Raw genomic sequence first — 21,364 nt, 5'->3', positions numbered from 1 at the left:
AGTCAGCTGGGGGGAGGTGTGGCCCCAGGTTCCCCGGGAGCCCCAGCCATGCTGGGCCTCTCCCACCACCTCTTGCACATAAGTGACATTTCATTGTTGCAGTGGATTCACTTAATTTTGAAGATGGTTCTGTCTTTAAAATCCCACTGAAAATGCAGATTACGCTGAAAACAACTTTGTGGTGCCATCATTAGTAAAAAAAAAAAAAAAAAAATACTGAAGTCTGAACGAGGGGTGTGGAGTTGGGGAGGATAGAGGGGAAACTCTGAGACCAGGAAGGAAAACTAGGTGGCAAGCCCCCCTGGTTTCAAAGTGTCCTAGAGTGCTGATGCTGCATTCCGTGCCTCTGGTCCCAGAGCCATTTCCAGCCTGGCCTCGTCTTCATTGAAGTCTTTCATCACAGGGGAGAGAGGTGGGGGGGGGTCATGCCATGGCCCATGCTACGAAGTAATAATGATATGACCAAGCATCCTTACTCGGCTCTTACACACCTACTGTACTTGTCCAAGCAGAGCGATGGTGTTTTTATAAGAGTTACTGAGAAGTGATATCACTTCTGTACGACTCCCTTCAACTAATATTAACCAGATACCTCATCACCTAAAGATAGTAACAAAGAAATATTGTAACTTGAGATCAAAAGGAGCTAAGGCCATCAGAAATGTATCTCTCAAAATTTCTTTGAGTTTTTATCTTCCAGAAACAGTTGTTTAAGGTAAAAATGAAACCAAAAAAAAAAATCCACTTTTGGATTAGTAAGTTATTGTCATTTTTAAGAGTTTTTTAAATAGCAGAAAATATGTACTACCATAGAGTCTAAATTATGGCTACAAATTCTGTCCCCAGTTCAAAATTAAATCTTGATAATAATAAAAACTACCACAATGAAGATAATGTGTCCAGTGGAATTCTGAACTAATCAATGTATTCTGTATCTTCCCTCAAGTTTAACGCAATTATGGATTTCCATTCTAGGAAAACAATAACCAGCCACTGATACGATTACAGACAACATCGTTTCTACCGGGCATGCATTCAAGGTGTTTGAGAAAGAGCTCTGAACAATGATTTCATCAACCGTAGAAAGCACACCAAATTTAAGAATTCCTAACTTCCAGTCTGGGTTCGGGAACGGGAAGGAGGAGCTGCTGTTTCTGAATGTCAGTGTCCTCCTAAAGGCACGATAGTAAGAGGGGAAGAAGTGAATAGGTCCCGAGGGCAGAGCCCTCGTTTTCTTTTCTTTTTTATTCCAAGTTTAATTCCACATTTCATCTCAAAAAGTAGATCAAACAATTAGCTTTGATTATATGTTTTTTCTGCCTTTTTATTTATCTTTATTGTTGAAAGTATTACAGTTGTCTCCTTTCTTTCCCATTGACCCCTCCTCCCCACTTCCATCCCTCCCCAGGCCTCCACCCCACTATTTTCTGTGTCCAGGGGCTATTATGAGAGGTCAGAGCCCTTGTAAATGGGATTAGTGTCATAAAAGCAGGCAGAGAAGGCACCCTTGTACCATCCACCATGTGAGGTTTCTAGCAAACAGCCAGCCATGTGTGAGGAAGTGGGCCCTCACCAGACATCGAATCTGCCAGCAAAGAATCTTGAACTTCCCGGTGAAACAAATGTTTGTATTCTTTCCAGATAAATAAGTGTTTGTGGTTTACGTGCCACCAGATTATTTTTGCTATAGCAGCCCTAATAAGACAGGAGCTAATTATTGAGTGCCTACCAGGGTATAGCAGCTTTACAAACCGATTCAGCAAGTCTCAAAACACCTTATGGGATGTGAGTACTTGACCTATTTTATAAATGAGAGATTGTTGTTCAGAAAAGTTGAGTAACTCACTAATGGTCACAGGCTAAGTGGTGGACAAAGCCACCCACGTCTGAACCAAAGTTTAACCCTTTCTGTCACATGACACTGAATTTTACAAGACAAGGGCTTTCTAAACCTTTTTTCCTACCTGCAGAAGGTTGCCTTATACAAATATATTTCCAACTTAAATTATATTGATTAAAGTAAGAAAATGTGGTTTACCTTTAAGTTTTGTCAGATAACAAAGACCCTAAATATTGTTAAATTTGTAACCTAAGAGAGATCACTTGGTATAACTTTTATCACTGATTTTTCAAATAAAAGTCGGGTCTGAGCAATATGGTCACATGAGCATCATATTTTGCTTAATACCTATTATATACTTTTGCTGAACAATTATCTTAACGTCTTATTTTTTAGTATCTCTTTACCAGAGCTCATCTTTATGCTTATAATTACAGAAGACCTTGAAGGTTATCTGAGCAAAATATCCTTCACTATAAAACATAAAAACATAAATTTATCTATTGCACACATGCACAGATACACAAAAGTGAATATTAAGATTAAAAAGGGTAAAATGTACCAGGCTGGTGTGACTCAGTGGTTGAGCATCGACCTATGAACTGGGAGATCAGGGTTCCCAGTCAGGGCACATGCCTGGGTTGTGGGCTTGATCCCCATTGTGGGGCGTGCAGGAGGCAGCTGATCAATGATTCTCTCTCATCATTGATGTTTCTATCTCTCCCTCTCTCTTCCTCAATGAAATCAGTAAAAGTCAGGTAAAATGCAAGTGCAAGATATTTGAAGAGTCTTTAAACTCATGTATGTTTATTAAACTTTCTGGACAACTAGACTTAACCTGTTTGGGTCCTAGGAGGAAATCCTGCCACTGGTGAAAATGGTAAGACCGAGGAAACATTTGACACTGTGTGAAGAAGTAGAACTTCTCCACTCTTCTGTTGCCTAACTCCACATGTCAAAGAAACGAGGGCTAATTTGGACGATGAAAAATAGCACAGTGTTCACTGTACTCTTTCATTTTCTGAAATTCCTTTAAATGTGTCTGCTCCCCATAAAACAAAATTGGATATATTGGATTTGGAACTGCTTGCTCATGGTATTATTCCTTAGTAATCCAATATTTGAAAAAGATTGATTTTAAAGGGTAAAGTTTAGAACTTTAAACTTTTTCTTAATGGAGCCTACGTTACTGAGGTTTATCTATCCTCTATAAATTCTGAATTATATCCATAAAATCATGTTAGGTCCGATTCCTAAGCTTTTAAGCACATATAGCCTGAAACCAGGTTTAAATTTAGAAAAACCAAATCCACATATTGTGGACATGTCAGTGACCCATGGCAGAACTTTCTTTTCAAAGCAAAACACTGTGTCAGACAAGTTTCACCTTGTTTTTCGTTTTGCCCATCACTACAAAAAACGATTTACTCCTCTTACATGTAAACAGGAAGTGATAAATATCTAAACTTAACTGAATTTCATTTTTTAAATAGAGCTTTCTCAAGACGATGAAAGCAGGATGCTACTTAAACAGTTTATGAACCGCATTGACGCTTTTGTGCCTTGAATATGACACCTCTGAAAATGTAAAATTGTCCCTGTGTTTCTGTCCACTTTACCAGGCACTCTTGCTGTCACACATCTCCCACAAAGGCGTGTTAGGAAGTCTGATGTGTTCTTATTGGCGAAGAGCTGTTTTGACTTTCAGCAAGTATCTGAATACTGAGTGTTTCTGGCCCTTGACACTGTCCTATACCTTCCATGGTGTTTACAGGTAAAATAGTTACATGTTGGCACTCTACTCTGTGAGCTTAATGTTTCCTGAGAACTTGCATGAAGTGAGCAAATGAGTTAGAAACATGGCATTACTGATGGTACTGATTACCTGCTTTGTGATTATTCTTGCTACTTCCCAGCCTTGCCGGACCCCTGATGACTTTGTGGCTGCCACTTCTCCAGGACATATCATGATTGGAGGTTTGTTCGCCATTCATGAAAAAATGCTGTCTTCCGAAGATTATCGCAGACGACCAGAAATCCAGAAATGTGTTGGGTGAGTAAAGCTTTAAAGAACTCAATTAAATTTCAAAATTACACAGAGAGACCAGGTATGTAAATGTGTACTTGTATTGACATCTAACCTGTTTTAATAAAATTTAAACTCTCATATTTTTAAGTTGTCACAGTCTTGCTATGCTTCCTTATAAGAGAGATGTGATCAGTGCTATGCATATAACTAGCCTCCAAGTGCAGAAGCAATGAATGTTTTTTATTAATAAGTTTATATATATTTTGCCTGAAAAAAAAATCCCAGAAGTCAGTTGAGAAAACCAAGAAGACACTGTAGTCTGTCCATCACAAATATATTTAACATGTTTACAGTTCTATCATTCACAACATGGTTTTTGTTTTAAACATGGATCTATTATTTAATCCTTAGTTTAAAATAGACTACATTTAAAATTTTTCTATGTATTAACATTTTTGTCAACATGTATTAGCATTTGTATTAGCATTTATTTCATTGTTTTTTTTTAATCTAATTGTTTTATGATAAATTAAGGCCCTTCCTCAACCCAAAGTGTTCCTTCCTTGTTAAACACTTTACATGTGAAAGCTTGACTATAGAAAAGACATCAGGCACAGTTTAATATGGAAAAGTACAGTGGGGTAGAGGATGTTACAAATAGATTTTCTTTAAGGAGAGCAGGATATTTGAATTCTAATTTCAGTTTGGGGGCAAACTAATTTTGTAGACTTAGGCCAATCACTTAAACTCTTTGAGCTCCAGTTTCCAATGTTCTCATCTATCTATATACAGAGGTAATATGCTAATTGGTCCTAATGGAGTCCCAGTCAAGACCAGTCAACAGGCTGGTGGGCGGGCACGGGGACAGGGGTGGGGACTTCCGCCCCCAGCGCAGGTGGCACAGGCCTGCCCAGCGCTAAGGTCACACTGCCTGGGAAGGCGGAGGCTGCTCTCCACAGAGGCAAGCGCAGGCAGGAGCTGCTGGGCCGGGAAGGGGGCAGGAACTTCCGCCACCAGGACATGAGGCTGCTGCCAGGGGTGGGGCTCCCCTCCCCCTTCCCCCTCCCTCCCCATGGAGACACGCACAGGCCCACAGCGCCATCCAGCCCAGAGGGGGGCCCTCCGGATGGGCTGCAGTGCCCACACCCCTGTGGGAGCTCATGCAGGCCCGCTGCGCCTGTCCTGGAGTGGGGGTGGCAGGACTGGGATGGGGCCTCAGCAGAGAGCTCTCAGCGCGGGGGGGGGGGGGGGGGGGGGGGGGGTCTGAAGGCGCAGAGAGGAAGGGAGAGCACATAGGCATTTAGGGTGTTTAGCCCAGGAGGGGAGAGCAGATAGGCAGTTAGGGGGATCAGACAAGGAGGGGAGAGCAGTTAGAGCCATCAGGCCATCAGGGGAGCAGTTAGGGGCATCAGGCAGGCAGGCAGGTGAGTGCTTAGGAGCCAATGGTTCTGGATTGCGAGAGGGATCCCAGATGGAGAGGGTGCAGGCCAGACTGACCCCTCCACCTACCCCTCTCCCCCCACACGAATTATCAGGCACCGGGCCACTAGTCTGTAAAATAAGGGCCTGGGTAACCTCTAAGGATGCAGGTGGCATAAGCTTTTGTAGCTATGGCAATCTGATCCCCATGCTTCCTTTTAACCCTAACATCCCAATCTTGATGTTTTTGTGTAAATTTAATATCCTCATTTCCCCACCCCTTTTTCTTTCTTTATCAAAAAGTACTTAATATTGTATACCAACTATACTTAAATTTTTAAAAAAGTATCTACCAAGCCCTCTAAGAATGATTTCAGATTAAATGTGATTCCACAGCACATTGAGATTCCTTCCTGGCATTCTACTCAGAAGCTGGGCATGTTGAGCTACCGTTATCATAATAGTTGATTATCAAGAATACCAGGGAACACTCCAAAGTAATTAATGAAGATTTTTTCAGAGCACTAAATTGGTACCCAAAGAAGGAGTACAGATTTGAGGCCCACAACTGTAGGCTAATGATTAAGAATGGAAAACACTAAAGAATTATTTGATCTAATAAGCAAACTTATTCCAGAAAAAAAAAATCACTAAATTAAACATCCTTTCACCTTATTGTCGCTCCTTGAGAGAAATACTCATTCACCATTAAACAACTATTTATTATATGCCTATGTCACCGAGGCCCCGTTCTAGGCACTGGATATACTGGGGTGAATACACCAAGGAGGTTCTGATGCTCATGGAGCTAACATGTGGGTACTCTGAAAATATTATACATTTTAATTGGCAGATAATTCATTGCTTTAACCTTTCTCCTTTGTGTCTTTCTTTAAATTAAAAACTTACTGTAAATTTGTCAAGCTTCACATTTAGATAATCCACAAGGACAAAAAATGTTATTCAAATAATTTTATTTAATTTGTTATATCTCAATTAATTAAAAGGAAACTTTAAAAGAGCAAAACCATGAACAATAATATCCCCCTTTATTTATTTAAAAACATTATTGAACCCTTACTATGTTTTAGGCTCTGTTTGCAACCTTTTGTACATGGCAAAGGATGAAATAAACGTAATAGTAAATAAGTAATCAAACAACTCAGTGCTCTGGAATAATCACAAACCTGGAAGTCAATTGGAAAAGCCCTCTGAAATAAGAAATAGCTGTCCCTTGGAGCCAAAATAGTGTACTTTAGCCAGGAGAAGTCTACTTGGCTTTTATTCAGAGACTGTTTTGTAAGTTTATTTTTAAGAGCCTTATTAATCTGATTTTCAGCCACAACATATTAGAATCAGAAAATTAAAATATAGGCTTGTGAATCTAAAACACAGGTGCTCGGACAGCAATAAAATGCTGACATTAAATTCAAAAAAGGAAAAATCAAACACATCTTCATACTGCCGAATACTAAACTGAGTGCTCAAAATTATCCCAAAATTCATTAAGAAAAGGTTAAATCCTGTTCCACAGAATCCACTCGAGAATCTGTGGGATCCTTTTTAAAAAATATTTTCTTACTGATTTCAGAGAGGAAGGGAGAGGGGGAGAGAGATAGAAACATCTATGATGAGAGAGAATCATCAATCAGCTGCCTCCTTTATGCCCCTTACTGGAGATCGAGCCTGCAACCTAGGCATGCACCCTGACCAGGAATCGAATGGTGACCTCCTGGTTCATAGGTCAGCGCTCAACCATTGAGCCACGCTGGCTGGGCTGAGTCTCTATATACCTTTTTAGAAAGGTTTCCATCAAAGATTATTTTTAAATGAAGTTTAGCCCCTTCAAAAGGTAAGTTTCATTGATCCAGAAACTGTCTGTTACAAGGCTGAGATGTGGATAACATGAGATATCAACATGTCTGTAGAAAAGTTAATTTCTGATTTCAAAAAATGCTTCTTTCTCAACAGGTTTGAAATATCAATGTTTCTTCAAACTCTTGCTATGATACACAGCATCGAGATGATCAATAATTCAACATTATTATCTGGAGTCAAACTGGGGTACGAAATCTATGACACTTGTACCGAAGTGACAGTGGCAATGGCAGCTGCTCTGAGGTTTCTTTCTAAGTTCAACTGCTCCAGAGAAATTGTGGAGTTTAAGTGCGACTATTCCAGCTACATGCCAAGGGTGAAGGCTGTCATAGGGGCTGGCTACTCAGAAATAAGCATGGCTGTCTCCAGGATATTGAGTCTACAGCTCATGCCCCAGGTAGGTTTTGTTCTACCTCCCTACACTGGTTTTGATTGTAGTCTTTATTGTGAAAGGTCGGGGTAATTTGGGAAACTAGTTAGGAAGTTGCTTTTACTTGAACTTTCCTTTCTCCTAGTCCAAGAAAGGATGTTTCCTTATATGGATCAGATAGCGGACAAAGCACGAAGGGAGTAGTCACTTCTCAGTCTGTCTAGTTTCTGACCAATTTCAGCATGCTCTGGACCAGACATAAACCTTTGAGGACCTCAACTGCCTTGTTTCTGAAATAATATCAGTCAGGTGCTATAAAGAAAACAGGAGAGCCCTAACTGGTTTGGCTCAGTGGCTAGAGCGTCGGCCTGGGGACTGAGGGGTCCCCGGTTCGATTCCGGTCAAGGGCATGTACCTTGGTTGCGGGCACATCCCCATTGGGGGGTGTGCAGGAGGCAGCTGATCGATGTCTCTCTCTCATCGATGTTTCTAACTCTCTATCCCTCTCCCTTCCTCTCTGTAAAAAAAAAATCAATAAAATATATTATTAAAAAGAAAACAGGAGAGTGAGAAGGAAGGGGGAATGGAGGTCAAGAAGAACTTCTCAAAGAGATAATGTTTAGCTTAAAACTTGAATGAGAAGGGGCAGCCAAAGGAAGATGGAGGAGGGAAGGACAGTGTCTAGGGGCTGAAAAAAATCATCATGTACAAGGTTAACATGTCCAAAGACTGAAAATGGCTAGATCCGGTGAGCAGAAAGGAGCATGGTAAGAAATGCATTTACAGAGAGAGGCAAAGGCCGGGTCATGTAGCATCTTGTCCAGGCGTCCTCAAACTACGGCCCGTGGGCCACATGCGGCCCGCAGAGGACTTTTATCCGGCCCGCCAGGTGCCGCTGCCTGTCCTGCTTAGCAGCCGAATCGTCCCGGGCCGCAGTGCGCATAGGAATTTGTTCATAGTTTTTTTTTAAACTATAGTCCGGCCCTCCAACGGTCTGAGGGACAGTGAACTAGCCCCCTGTTTAAAAAGTTTGAGGAGCCCTGTTAGACTATGCTATGATTTGCATTTGTTCTGAGTGTGATGAGAAAGCTTTGAGCAGACTGTGGAACTACGGCTCTCTCTGTAATGCACACCAAGAACCAGGAGGTAAAGACAGGGGTCTCTGAAGAACCAGATTTCAGAGAGCCCTGCTCTAAGTTCTTGCACCATTACTCAGAGTCAAGCAACACCCACTAGGAACAGCTGTCTGGAGCTCTTCAGCACCCTAACTAAAAGATTCTGTCAATTTCCAGGTGAGTTACGAATCAACGGCAGAAATCCTAAGCGACAAAATTCGCTTTCCTTCATTTTTACGAACTGTGCCCAGTGACTTCTACCAAACTAAAGCCATGGCCCACCTGATTCAGAAATCTGGATGGAACTGGATTGGCATCCTAACCACAGATGATGACTACGGACGACTGGCTCTCAGCACTTTTGTACTTCAGACCGTGGCAAATAATGTGTGCATAGCCTTCAAAGAAGTCCTCCCAGCCTTCCTCTCAGATAGCACCATTGAGATCAGGATCAATCAGACACTGGAGAAAATCATAGCAGAAGCCCACGTTAATGTCATTGTGGTATTTCTGAGGCAATTCCATGTTTTCAGTCTCTTCAGTAAAGCCATTGAAAGGAATATAAATAAGATCTGGATTGCTAGTGATAATTGGTCAACAGCCATCAAGATTACCACCATTCCTAACATTAAAAGGATTGGCAAAGTTGTAGGGTTTACCTTTAGAAAAGGGAATGTGTCCTCTTTCCAGTCCTTTCTTCAAAATCTGCATATGTTTCCCAGTGATCATAACAAACCCTTAAATGAATATGCCATGCTCTTGTCTGCCTGTGCTTATGTCAAAGACAGTGATTTGAGTCAATGCATTTTCAACCATTCTCAGGGGACTTTGGCCTACAAGGCTAACAAGGATATAGACAGGAACTTCTCCCTCAGAAATGACTTCCTGTGGGATTACACTGAGACAGGACTTGTTCACAGTATTCAGCTCGCTGTGTTTGCCCTTGCTTATGCCCTGCGGGATCTGTGCCAAGCTCGAGACTGTAAGAACCCCAACGCCTTTCAACCATGGGAGGTACTAACTCACATCCCCAAGAAAATTCCCCTACCACCATTTCCTCCATTTCTTTCATTGCTGTAATTTGCAGTTATAAGAAATACTCTTAGTATTCCTCTTATTAGTCGACACCTTCAGTGTTTGAATAACCTGGATTTCTACCCATTGCTTTTTGTTACTGAAGATAATAGAGTTGTTATTTTACCTTTACTTCCTACTTTGACCCGCAAAAGTTGTGTTCTTTTATTTTCCAAGAAGATTTGTTGATAGTGCTATTTTCCTGGAGTTTATGGATTTGTATCTGATCTAGAGTTTTTCAAGGCTTCATAAGAATTACCTCTTTTCATGCTCTTAACAAACACAAGATAGACCAGGCATGCTTAATGATTCTTTGTATCATTACTAAATATTATGGATGACAAAACTAAGCTAGGAAGTGCCAGAAATATGATTCTAGTCTGGGTCATCTGATTCCACGCCCTCTGCTTTTCATGATGTCACTGGTGACCTATAGTCCCAAAACCTCCAATTATGACTGACTTAGGGCAGTCTCTCTAGAACTGCAGTCTTCTTCAAATGAATGTTTTAGGTCAATCATAGCAGTTCCTATGACATCTCCGTTTAAAATGAATCCCTAATTGTGTGCAAAGGACACCTTTCCCTTTCTTCTCTTTGATTAGTTTGTGGGAACACAAGCTTAATGTGGCCCTATTTAGTGAAACATTTTCTATTCTGTTTTTTAAATGCCCATGAACAAGTCATTTAAAAGCAAATTGCTGCTTTCTGATGATAAATTTAACTCATCAAACACAAATTCCTCAGTATTATGTATTCAAAGCCAAACTTATCTGCCTTGAAGCAGAATCACGTCCCTAAAATATATTTGTTTTAAATTTGGGAATAAAGCTCAATTCTTCTGTTCTTACAAGTGGGGATCCAGGACAGGCTGTTTCTACTTCTGTAATTTTTATTTTAAACACCCACAAACACAAGCTCCAGAGTCTGAGGCGATCAGCTTACATTTGGGTGGATCATGTGATGGTCATAGGGTGTTTTAAATTGTCCATTTTAAAACTAGTTTTCACCTTGGAAATGCAAGGCACAAAACCTAATGAAGAAGTAAGATTAGAAATTAGGATATTTTTCAAATTAGAACTCGCTTTAAAACATATGTACCTAGTAATTTTAAGATGACTGTTTGAAAATATACTCTTTTTAGTATAAAATGTTTAATAAGGGGTTGGTAAAAACTATAAATTAAGTGGACACCATAATGAAATCACAATGTAAAAAGCCTCATAAGGAAAGAGAAATACAAATAGCAAGAGCCATTCATCCTCTCAAGGTCTGGGAACATGTTTTACATCAGGATTCTGAGGAAAAGCCTGGAGATAATATAATCTAAACAAAATCTGCTAAAATGTTTCATTTAAACACTAGAAGCCTGGGGTTGTTCTTTATGTCCCAGAGTCTGTTTATCTAGAAACAAACAGAAACAGATTGGAAAGGAGGAAGAGAGGATCCTTTGATCATGCTGTGAGTGACCTATGTCTGTGCCATATTCAGTAGGACAAATAATGCAAATAATGTTGTCTTTTTACGAGGGAAGCTCCATAGACATTAAACTTTAAAAATCAGCAACATTTAAGGTCACTAATCAAAGATACATTCCTAAAGATTATTTTTCCACTGGCAAAATTCACTAACCTTTAAATAATAGTTTTTGAATGATTTTATATTTCAAATAACTTTAAAGAATTTCATTTTTCCCAATATTTGAGGATAATCCTTACTTTTTAGCTCCACATTTGGTGATATTTGTGAACAGTATTCAGGGACAGCACAATCAATGATTTTGACTTTCTTTTTTAGTATTTTATTTTCCTTTAACTGATGATATACAAGGTAGTAAGTGATGTATGTGGAATGAGAGGAATGTCTAATAATCAAACTTCTATAAATACATTTATTTAGCAAATATTGGTTGGATATCTCAATGTTCTAGACATTGTACTTAGTGCTAAAAATATTATAGAAACTAAGATAATTTTCTCCTTAAAGTGCTCTAGTGAGGCATACAACCAAACCATTAGGGGTGGGGAAAAGACCAATGTGGCAATCCAGGCTAAAATAGGGATGCCTTGTACTACAGTCTGAAAACGAGGCGGGAGAAACATATACAGGGTGAGGCAAAAGTAGGTTTACAGTTGTTCTGGAAATAATAAAATAATTAATAAAAAATAATACAAGCATCAACTCTAGTTTGCATACTCATAACTGTAAACGTACTTTTCTCCCACCCTGTACATGAATATTTAAGGGGAAGAATGAAGAGAGCATTTGGAGAGAAACTGCATATAAAGGATGATAGATGGAAGTACAGATGCTACAAATGAGTCAAAAATTTGAGCAACTGGTGCCATTTGTTGAGGTGGAAACACAGAGAAGAGTGGAGGTCTGGTCAGAGGGGGAAATATTAAGCATTGCCTTTGGAGATGCTGAATTTGAAGAACTTATGAGACATCCTCCATAGCAATGGCGGTAGGATATTAGTCCAGACATCAGAAGAGACATGGTCAAATCAGAGAGTGATTTTGGAGTGATAACAAAAATAATAACTATAACATTTTAGGTCCTATTGTACTAAAATTTTATCATCTGTAATTTTTATATTAGGGTAGGGCCACAGGACTCACATTCTTCCCACTCCATCTGAAAGAAGTGACAAGAGGAAGTGTTTCTGGTGACTGACACAACAGTTTAGAGACGGAGGGGACCTCGGCAGTAGGGCCTGGCCCATGGTCACCCACATAGCTGGGAGTGAACCTGCCCCAGCTTTAGTCCAGTGGGCTTATTGCTACAGCACAGAAAACTTCACAAAAGAACAAAACATAGGTTGGCTATCGGAGGTACAAGGCTGCTGCCTCTGCTGTTCTGTAGTTGACTCACATAGATACCTCTGTTTCATAAGCACAGCTTGCTTGTGGAGATAGAGTGAAACATCAGAGCCCTTAGGGGCTTAATCACAAGGAACAACAACAGCCTGTAATTATTGGAATTGAGAGTCTAGGTCAGTGGTCGGCAAACTAGTCAACAGAGCGGCAAACCGCGGCTGCATGTGGCTCGCGAGCCGCAGTTTGCCGACCACTGCCTTAGGGAAATGGAAAACATCAACTACACCAGCTTATCGGGTGTGACCTCCTGGACTTGTGTTCTCAAAGGCAGGTCATTAGCATACAGAGGTGAATTAGCTAATAATGGATATGCAAATCCTACTCTCTAAATTTTGTAGTATCAATTTATAGTGAATTTCAGAGTCTTGTTGAAAAATAAATACATAATGGGTGGAAAAAAAACATTTAATAGATTAATAACTGGAGTGTTAATGTACAAACTGCACCTGTATGCAGGGCAACGGTTCTATCATATTTAACCAGTAATGAAATGCACTGTGTTATTTGCCTCCACCCTCTTTCCTATAAGAACAAGCACAGAATTGCACTTATTTAGATCATACAATGGTATCATTAGTTACAGAATGTATGTGTGTCAGAACTTTACCCTGTATAACGTAATTAAATGCAAGGAAAAAAAACAGTGGAAATTATGGTTCAAACACAAGAGTGGAAGAGGGTGTGCTCCCTAAAGAACTGAGTTACTGGGGCTTAGGTGTGCGTTTTGCTAAGGAAGGAACTGAAAAAAAACCCAACATACAGGCAGAGGTGGGCATCTTGACAACAGGCCTTCACTTATTCTTTTATTTTTGTTCCCTCCTTTTTCTTCTTCCACGAAATTGCTAGAATAGGATTTTTTTTGTTAATTTCATCAGGTTAAATCTAATACCCTGCTATTTAAATGTAACACTGATGAATTTACGTTCATTACATGAACTATGAAATCTGTGGGGATGTGTAATAAAATCAATATACTTAGAGATTTTACTAAAGTGACATTTGGTCATTGAAATGACTGTCACAGCTAATATATTTTCCTTAAAATACAACTTGATTTTTTTATATTCTATTGACAAAAAAAAATGAAGGAAAGAAACATTCATAAACAATTAACTGAGATGGAATAAAATAAGAATAATTCTATTCAAATAGAATAATTTTTGCCTCTTTTCATAGCTTTTGCACCTAACAAAAGCCACGTGGCAGCATAGATCTAGATAATGAGTGGGCCTGGTGTGTTCGCGGAGGTTATTTACTTAGCCGTGATTATGTATCAGGTTCACAGAGGAGCCAGACCTGCAACCTGTGTTCCTCCCCCTGTGCCCAGTGTTCTCCTCTGCAGCACAAGCTCGACATGGCTGCCTCATTTGTCAGTAACACGTTTCCTGTCCTGGTTGCATTGTATTCACTGAACAAACTGGTTAAAAAAAATAAAAAAGTAATTTTTCATTGCATTTCTATGCCCTCAAGTTAAAAAATTATTTAATATTAATATATTAAATGGAATTTAGAAGTCACTGTACTCTGCACTCAATCACTGAAACAGAGTTGAAGACCATTGGAGATAATAAGATCCAAACTCCCACGTGGCTAACAAAGTATGGACTTAGGGTGGACATCAGCAGTTCCCTTACATGCATCCATCAACCAAACTTCTCTGATGGGGATGCTACTCAGTACACGCCCAAGAGCAGGGTGCTGTTGTTACTGGCCACCTCCCAGGTTGGTAGCTCGGTCCCCTCAGCCTTCATTTTGGGGAGGTGAGCAGGACAAGGACTGGCTTGAATTACCCACTCAGACTGGGCCGAGACCCAGACCAACTGTGATTCTAGAAAAAGATGCCTTTTGTTATCTTTCATAGTGACAGATGGCACATTAGTGAATACTTTTGAGTCAGAGAGAAAACAATAGTGAGAAGACTTTGAATTAATATATTATTAGGTGCAATGGAAAGACCATATAATGAAAGTCAAGATGTGTGGCCTCAGATAAGTCCCTTTGCCCCTTGGCTAGGGGTCCTCATATAAGAAAAGTGGAAGATAATCCCTGTTCAGCATGCTTCACCAAGTTGTTAGGAAGTAAAACGGCATCACAGATTTGAGTATTAGCAAGTAACATATGAATGACAGATGACATTGTTAGTTGATAGACTCAATATTTTTATTTGTTTGCATATTGTCCCCATTAATTAATGACAGGTATTAATAGGTATTAATATAGCCTTTATTAACCCTTAATCTGTGCTAGATATTGGGCACTCTTTACATTCATAATTATATTTAATCCTTCCAGAAACCCTATAAGGTAGATTTCATTTACTTCATTTTACAAATGGAGAAGCTGAGACCTAGGAAAAATTGTAATTATTGAGCTCACACCACTAATTAGATATGGAACCAGAGTTCGCATCCAGGCATCTGCCCCAGAGGACCCATCCTGAATTCTGCAATGTGGAAAAATGAATATGCTCAGATTTCAATGTCAGGGTCTAGAGAAGCTACCGACCATAAACATTAACCTGCTTCTCAAAGTCACAGAGCAAGACTTTGGCAGAAATGAGGCTAGAGTTCTCAAATTATTGCCCAATAGGTAAGAACCTTGGCAACTAGTGACCACACTCGCTGATTTGAGATGTCTTTTTCCTAATCTGTAGGTGATATTCCTTGTAAGGCAGTATTATAATTTTAAAGTTGATATAATGGATACACTTACAATATTTCTATTAGTGGTTGTTTCTATTCTTCTTTTTTATAGTTACTAGATGTACTGAAAAATGTGACATTCACGGATGGAGGGAAGTCATTTCATTTTGATGCCCATGGGGATATGAATACTGGATATGATGTTGTGTTCTGGAAGGAGGTCAATGGCCACATGACTATCACCAAGATGGCACAGTATGACTTGAAGAATGATGTCTTTATCATCACAGACCAGGAAACAAAAAATGAGTTCAGGAATCTTAAGGTAATTGTGTTGTAGGTTGCTTTGTAGCACACAAATTAATTGGTCCCTCAACTGCAAAAGTCCTTGACCCCACCACTAGGGCCCCAGTGAGCCTATTCATTGTCCCCAACTTCTTTCCTTAAATTCCATTGCCAACTTGCGGTTTTGTCCCTTGTACACACCCTCAGTTCCTCTCTCTCTCTTTCTTTCTCTCTCTCAGAAAGTGTGGTTCAATTTCTGTCTTTCCTAAAATGTAACCAGTTGCTCAATGGTTAGGGCATCAGCCCACACACCAACGAGTCGATTCCCAGTCAAGGACATGCACCTGGGCTGCATCTTCTATCCTAGGCCCCAGGAGGCAACCAATTGATGTCTTTCTCTCACACCTCTCTCTCGCTCTTGCCCTCCCTCCTTCCCTTCCACTCTCTCTTAAAATAAGCAGTGGGAAAAATATCCTCCAGTGAGGATTAATAAAAAATAAAAGACAGAGAGACCAGTTTGCCTTTCTGATGGAAACACCCACAAATATTTCAAGGAACACTCATAAGTATTTCAAGAAGGTAACAAAAACAAATAAAACCTGAGATCAATTAGGTCAGATTTCAAGATCCTCTTGTCAATATGCAGGCTGGTTGAGCTATCAGCATTTGTGGTAACTCAGCAGAACCCATAGTCTAAGACATCAGATAATCCTAAATCTATTGACATCCCCAAGCTATCATGTCTTTGCTGTCTCTTATGTGGGGGGATACAAAGGACCATGTTGCTGGGAAGGAAGGTTTCACTTTTATCCCTGTAATGATGCCCAGCTTGACTCGTGGTGAAGTCCTGCGGTTGTAGCCAAGCATCCTCCGGGAGTGTGGGCATTTCAGATTAAAAGTTTGCTCTGGAGGACCCATCAGGTAGTTTATCTATTTTCCATTTTTTTAGACTTATTCACATTCCTCCAGATCACAACACAATCCAATGATACTATTTTTTTAAAAGACCAAAATACTATTTAGTAAATATATCTTTAAATTAAGTCCAAGTTAGTGAAAAATAAATCTTTTAAAAAATCTATTTGGGATTTCTTTTCATATTGCAGCGAATTCAATCCAAATGCTCCAAGGAATGCAGTCCCGGGCAAATGAAGAAAACCACCAGAAGTCAGCATACCTGCTGCTATGAATGTGTGAACTGCCCTGAAAATCACTACAGTAACCAGACGGGTAATTACAGTCACTGCAGCCTGGACAGTGACACGCCTGGACCATTTCTCTTAGGCTGATGTTTTGTTTGTATGAATCCCATTTTGGATTATTCTTTCATTTGGGGGGAAAAAAGCACCTCATGCCTCTCTCCTCGATAAAATAGCAGTGAAATTTATTTTATCTTGGAATCTGCTCTATTACATCAGCAGACATGCAACCAATACATAATAAGGATGTGAAAGTAACTTCACATGCAAGGGAAAATGACATCCCCTCAACTGGATTCCTCTCCGGCACTTCTTAAACAGTGCATGTCCTCTGTCCGTTTTTATCCATGTATCTCCCACACTGATATGCCGACTTGCAGTTGGGGCACAATAGCTATAAATAACTAATGCTGAATTATGTAAGGCAAGCATAATATAAATCTATGTATAAACAGAGGTTTGCCTACCCGGGAGATCTCATTATTCTTACCCAGAGGCAACAGTGAAGCCTGAAAAAGAACCTTCTGTGAGACAAGGGGGTGAACTATTGAAAAAGATTAGATGCTACTAACTGATCATTTGCCAAACCTGTTAACAATTTGACAACATCAGAGCAATATACACATATTAGAGAACAGGAGTGAGGCCAGCAGCCTTCGGAATCCTGAAAGGAGCTATCAGCACTTTCCCTGGAGTCAAGCCTGCTTTAAAAGCATCATATTCCTGCCCTAGCTGGTTTGGCTCAGTGAATAGAGCGTCGACCTGAGGACTGACTGGTCCCAGGTTCGATTCCGGTCAAGGGCACATGCCCAAGGTTGCAGGCTCCATCCCAGTGTGGGGCAAGTAGGAGGCAGCTGATCAATGATTCTTTCATCATTGATGTTTCTATCATTCTCTCCCTTTCCCTTCATCTCTGAAATCAATAAAAATATATTTTAACAGTAGCATTCCTATTTGTCCTATAAAAGCTGAGAACCCCAGAGCCAGAATAGCTCCCAAATGCTTATTCTTTTTTTTCCAATTGGCTCCAAGAGGAGAAGCGTCCCAATGTAAACATTCCAATATCCATGTTCTGTCATTGTTTTACAAAAATGCCGTTTATCCCAAACTGGGCTGGGCCGTGCTGCATAAATAATTAGGTAAGGTGCGGGGAGGTGCTTCCAGGCAAAACAGTATCTACAACAGTTTGCCAAGTGGGATAAATAAAAACGCCAAGAGAGTACATAGCATTTACTTCTCATAAAGATGCACCAAGTCTTTCAGGATACAATCTGGGTTGTCTTCTGCTCACCAGGGCAGGTTGTTCCAAGAACACGTGTAAAAGACTGAGCACAGCGCTGGAGGAACAGCAAGGATGTAGGCTAATCTGAAAGGATATCATCTCCTGCTCCTCTTGACGTCTCCAGTGCACAGCCCTGTACACAGGCAAGGCCAGTCCATGTGGGCGGAATGAACAGAATGGCAGACACTGGCAGCAGTGGGAAAGGAAAGACAGGGCAGAAAGGAAATCGGATTTGGTCAGAGGAGAAGGCAGGGAATGTAGAGTTTATCAATAGAAACACAACCTGGCTTTGAGGTTAAGGAGGGAGGGAGAGAACACAGGTGCTGTGTAACGCTGAATGGGCGCTGTGGAGTGTAAGCAGGTGGACGCTCACAGCAAGGCTTTTTAGAAGTAGCTGGGACCCCATCATGAGGGGTGGAAATGGGGAGCAAATGCAATTACACTCCCAGAAACTCCATGCTATCAACTATCAGTGCTGCACCTGCAGTCAGAATCAACATAAATCATTTCCAACCTCATCTCTGCAAGCGAGAGGCTCAATGCCACTAGCCACCCCCCCCCCACCCTCCCCACTGCCCCACCCCCCAGGGAAAATAAACCTTAACTCTTATCAACTGTCACTGATTACAATCTTGTGTTATCTCGCTTTGGTTGGGGTGACCCAGCCATATTGTCTCTGCTTCTGAAAGAACGGCAGCCTCTTTGGTAATAGCAGCTCCCACCGCAGTGTCTATGGCCTGATAGGTGCCACACGAAGCATCTCCTATCTGTGATCTCACTGAAGGCAGCACCCCAATGAGGCAGAGTCGGTTTTTGTTAAGAGAACTGCAAAGAGGCCCGGAAAATTCAATTCGCTTGTTCAATATTACAGGACTCACAGGTGACAGAGAACGGGACTTGCGGATATGTCTGATTCTAAAGCTCTTATTCTCAACAGAGTCCCCTGAACAACCACCTATAATAGCAAGTTCACAACAGACTAAAATCTATCTTGAGTATAATAATTTCCTAAAACCCCACAGCCTAGCTGACTTTTTTTCTTCTTTTTTTTTTCTTCCTTTCTTCCTTTTCCCTCACCTTCATCTGTACTCTCTCCCTTTCTTTGGGTTCTGTGCAGGCTTTATTTTAATAAGTAACCATTGTGACCATTATCTATATCCATTTTCTAGTCCAATCTATGGCTGAGAAGAATTCTATTTGTAGAATGCTGGACAATCACCTCGTTTAAATGTTTGCAATGTAACCGAATCTCCTCTGTCTCTCAGACATGGATCACTGCCTTTTATGCAACAACGAAACTCACTGGGCCCCGGTAAAGAGCACCACGTGCTTTGAAAAGGAAGTGGAGTATCTCAGCTGGAATGATGCCCTGGCCATCCTGCTCCTGGCCCTCTCCCTGCTGGGAATCGTGTTTGTTCTGGCTGTTGGCATAATATTTACAAGAAACCTGAACACGCCCGTTGTGAAATCATCTGGGGGATTAATAGTCTGCTACGTGATCCTCCTCTGTCATGTCCTCAGTTTTGCCAGTACCGGCTTCTTCGTTGGAGAACCACAGGACTTCACGTGTAAAACCCGGCAGACGCTATTCGGTGTGAGCTTTACTCTCTGCATCTCCTGCATTTTGACCAAGTCCCTGAAAATTCTGCTTGCCTTCAGCTTCGATCCCAAGTTACAGAACTTCCTGAAGTGCCTCTATAAACCGATCCCCCTCATCTTCACTTGCACGGGTATCCAGGTGGCCATTTGCACCCTCTGGCTAATCTTTGCAGCCCCTAAGGTGGAAGAGAACATCTCCTTGCCCAGAGTCATTATCCTGGAATGTGAGGAGGGGTCCGTCCTTGCCTTTGGCACTATGCTGGGCTATATTGCCATCCTGGCCTTCATTTGCTTCCTATTTGCCTTCAAAGGCAGGAAATTACCTGAGAATTACAATGAAGCCAAATTCATCACATTTGGCATGCTCATTTACTTCATAGCTTGGATCACATTCATCCCCGTGTATGCCACCACATTTGGCAAGTATTTGCCAGCTGTGGAGATTATCGTTATTTTAATATCTAACTACGGGATCCTGTGTTGCACATTCTTCCCCAAATGCTATGTTATTCTTTGTAAGCAAGATACTAACACGAAATCTGCCTTCCTCCAGACGGTGTATAGTTACTCTTCCCACAGTGTGGGCAGCCTGGCCATGAGCCATGTTTCCCTGGACTCCACCAACAGCAATAGCACAGCCACCAATCCCGGCTCCGGTGGCAAGCCTGCAGCCTGGCCCAAGAGCAAAGAGCTCCACACACAAGCATTTGCGCACGTATGCAACAAGGATGTTCCAGGGGCACCTAAAACTCGGCCTCGGAAACGAATTGCAAGCATATGAATGAGTCCTAAGAGGTTGCATGTTGCATAATAAAATGTTTCTCGGTCCTTTGCATTTAAGATGCGCATTTACTTTCCGAGCAAATGTGTTCTATGTGTTTCTTCCCTGCCACTATTTTCACCAAGTTTTGATTGAGCACCACCCCTCTGTCCAACCACTGTTTAACAAGGAAAGTAGATTCCTCAACCTGAAACTCACTTTATTCCTTACCACTTCCATCTGCTTCCATCTTTACCTCCTTCCCCTTAAGCAAATAGTTAAAGGTATCTCTTCTGTTCAAAACTAGCCCATAATATAGCATCCTTATTCTATCCTCTACCAGTTGTTTCAAACTTCTTTGTAGGGTTCTCTCCCTGTCTCTTGAGCATCTTTCCCTCCCAACCCCCCTGCTCAGTCCAGCTGAACAAGCATTTGAACAGTTATCATGTGCCAGCTGATATGCTAAATACAAAGGAATACGAAAATTAAGGCATCATTTCTGACTCCAAGGAGCTCAAAATCCAAGAGAAGACAGTCACATGTAGACATCTCCAATTCAGTATGAGAATTCTGTGATTGTAATATGCGTAGGGCACTGTAACAGTTTAGAGAAGGGGCACTTAGCCACCCTGGGAGAGGATGGGAGGGTTACAAAGAAGTCCAAATGAAGGATATACTATATAGATGAAGTCCTGAAAGATGAATAAGAGTTTGCTAATCAGAAAGTACAGAAAGGCTGTTCCAGATAAAGGGGGAAAGCGGGAGCGGCAGCAGAAAGGATGTTGAGAAGGTATGTTCAGGGAAATGCAGTCATTTTGGTCATAAATGAATGCCGAAGACTGGAGTTCTTTTATCAGGAGCTTAGGTCTTCACCATGTGGGTAGAAGGTGGCCATAAAAGTATCTGGTAGAAAGATGATAGGTTCCAAGGTCCATGTTAGGAAGATCACTCCGATGCAGGATAGAGAATGGAGTCTAGCTGAGGGTGGTTTAGGAT

The 21,364-nt window shown here is 41.0% G+C and overlaps 1 protein-coding gene across 1 annotated transcript; it reads left to right on the top strand.

Annotated features, from left to right (window-relative positions):
• Positions 1–3,699: 3,699 nt before the first annotated feature.
• Positions 3,700–20,389, top strand: GPRC6A (G protein-coupled receptor class C group 6 member A; the record flags this gene model as incomplete). Its single annotated transcript, XM_080663858.1, has 6 exons — positions 3,700–3,893; positions 7,260–7,563; positions 8,829–9,665; positions 15,356–15,568; positions 16,635–16,758; positions 19,275–20,389. The coding sequence occupies 6 exons, from the start codon at positions 3,700–3,702 to the stop codon at positions 20,387–20,389; spliced, it is 2,787 nt and encodes a 928-aa protein (XP_080519984.1).
• Between the last annotated feature and the right edge of the window lie 975 nt (positions 20,390–21,364).

Source organism: Plecotus auritus, assembly GCF_963455305.1.
Source record: "Plecotus auritus genome assembly, chromosome: 4".
NCBI lineage: Eukaryota > Metazoa > Chordata > Mammalia > Chiroptera > Vespertilionidae > Plecotus > Plecotus auritus.
Note: the sequence above shows the minus strand (reverse complement) of the source record. Positions and strands in the feature narration are given on the sequence as shown.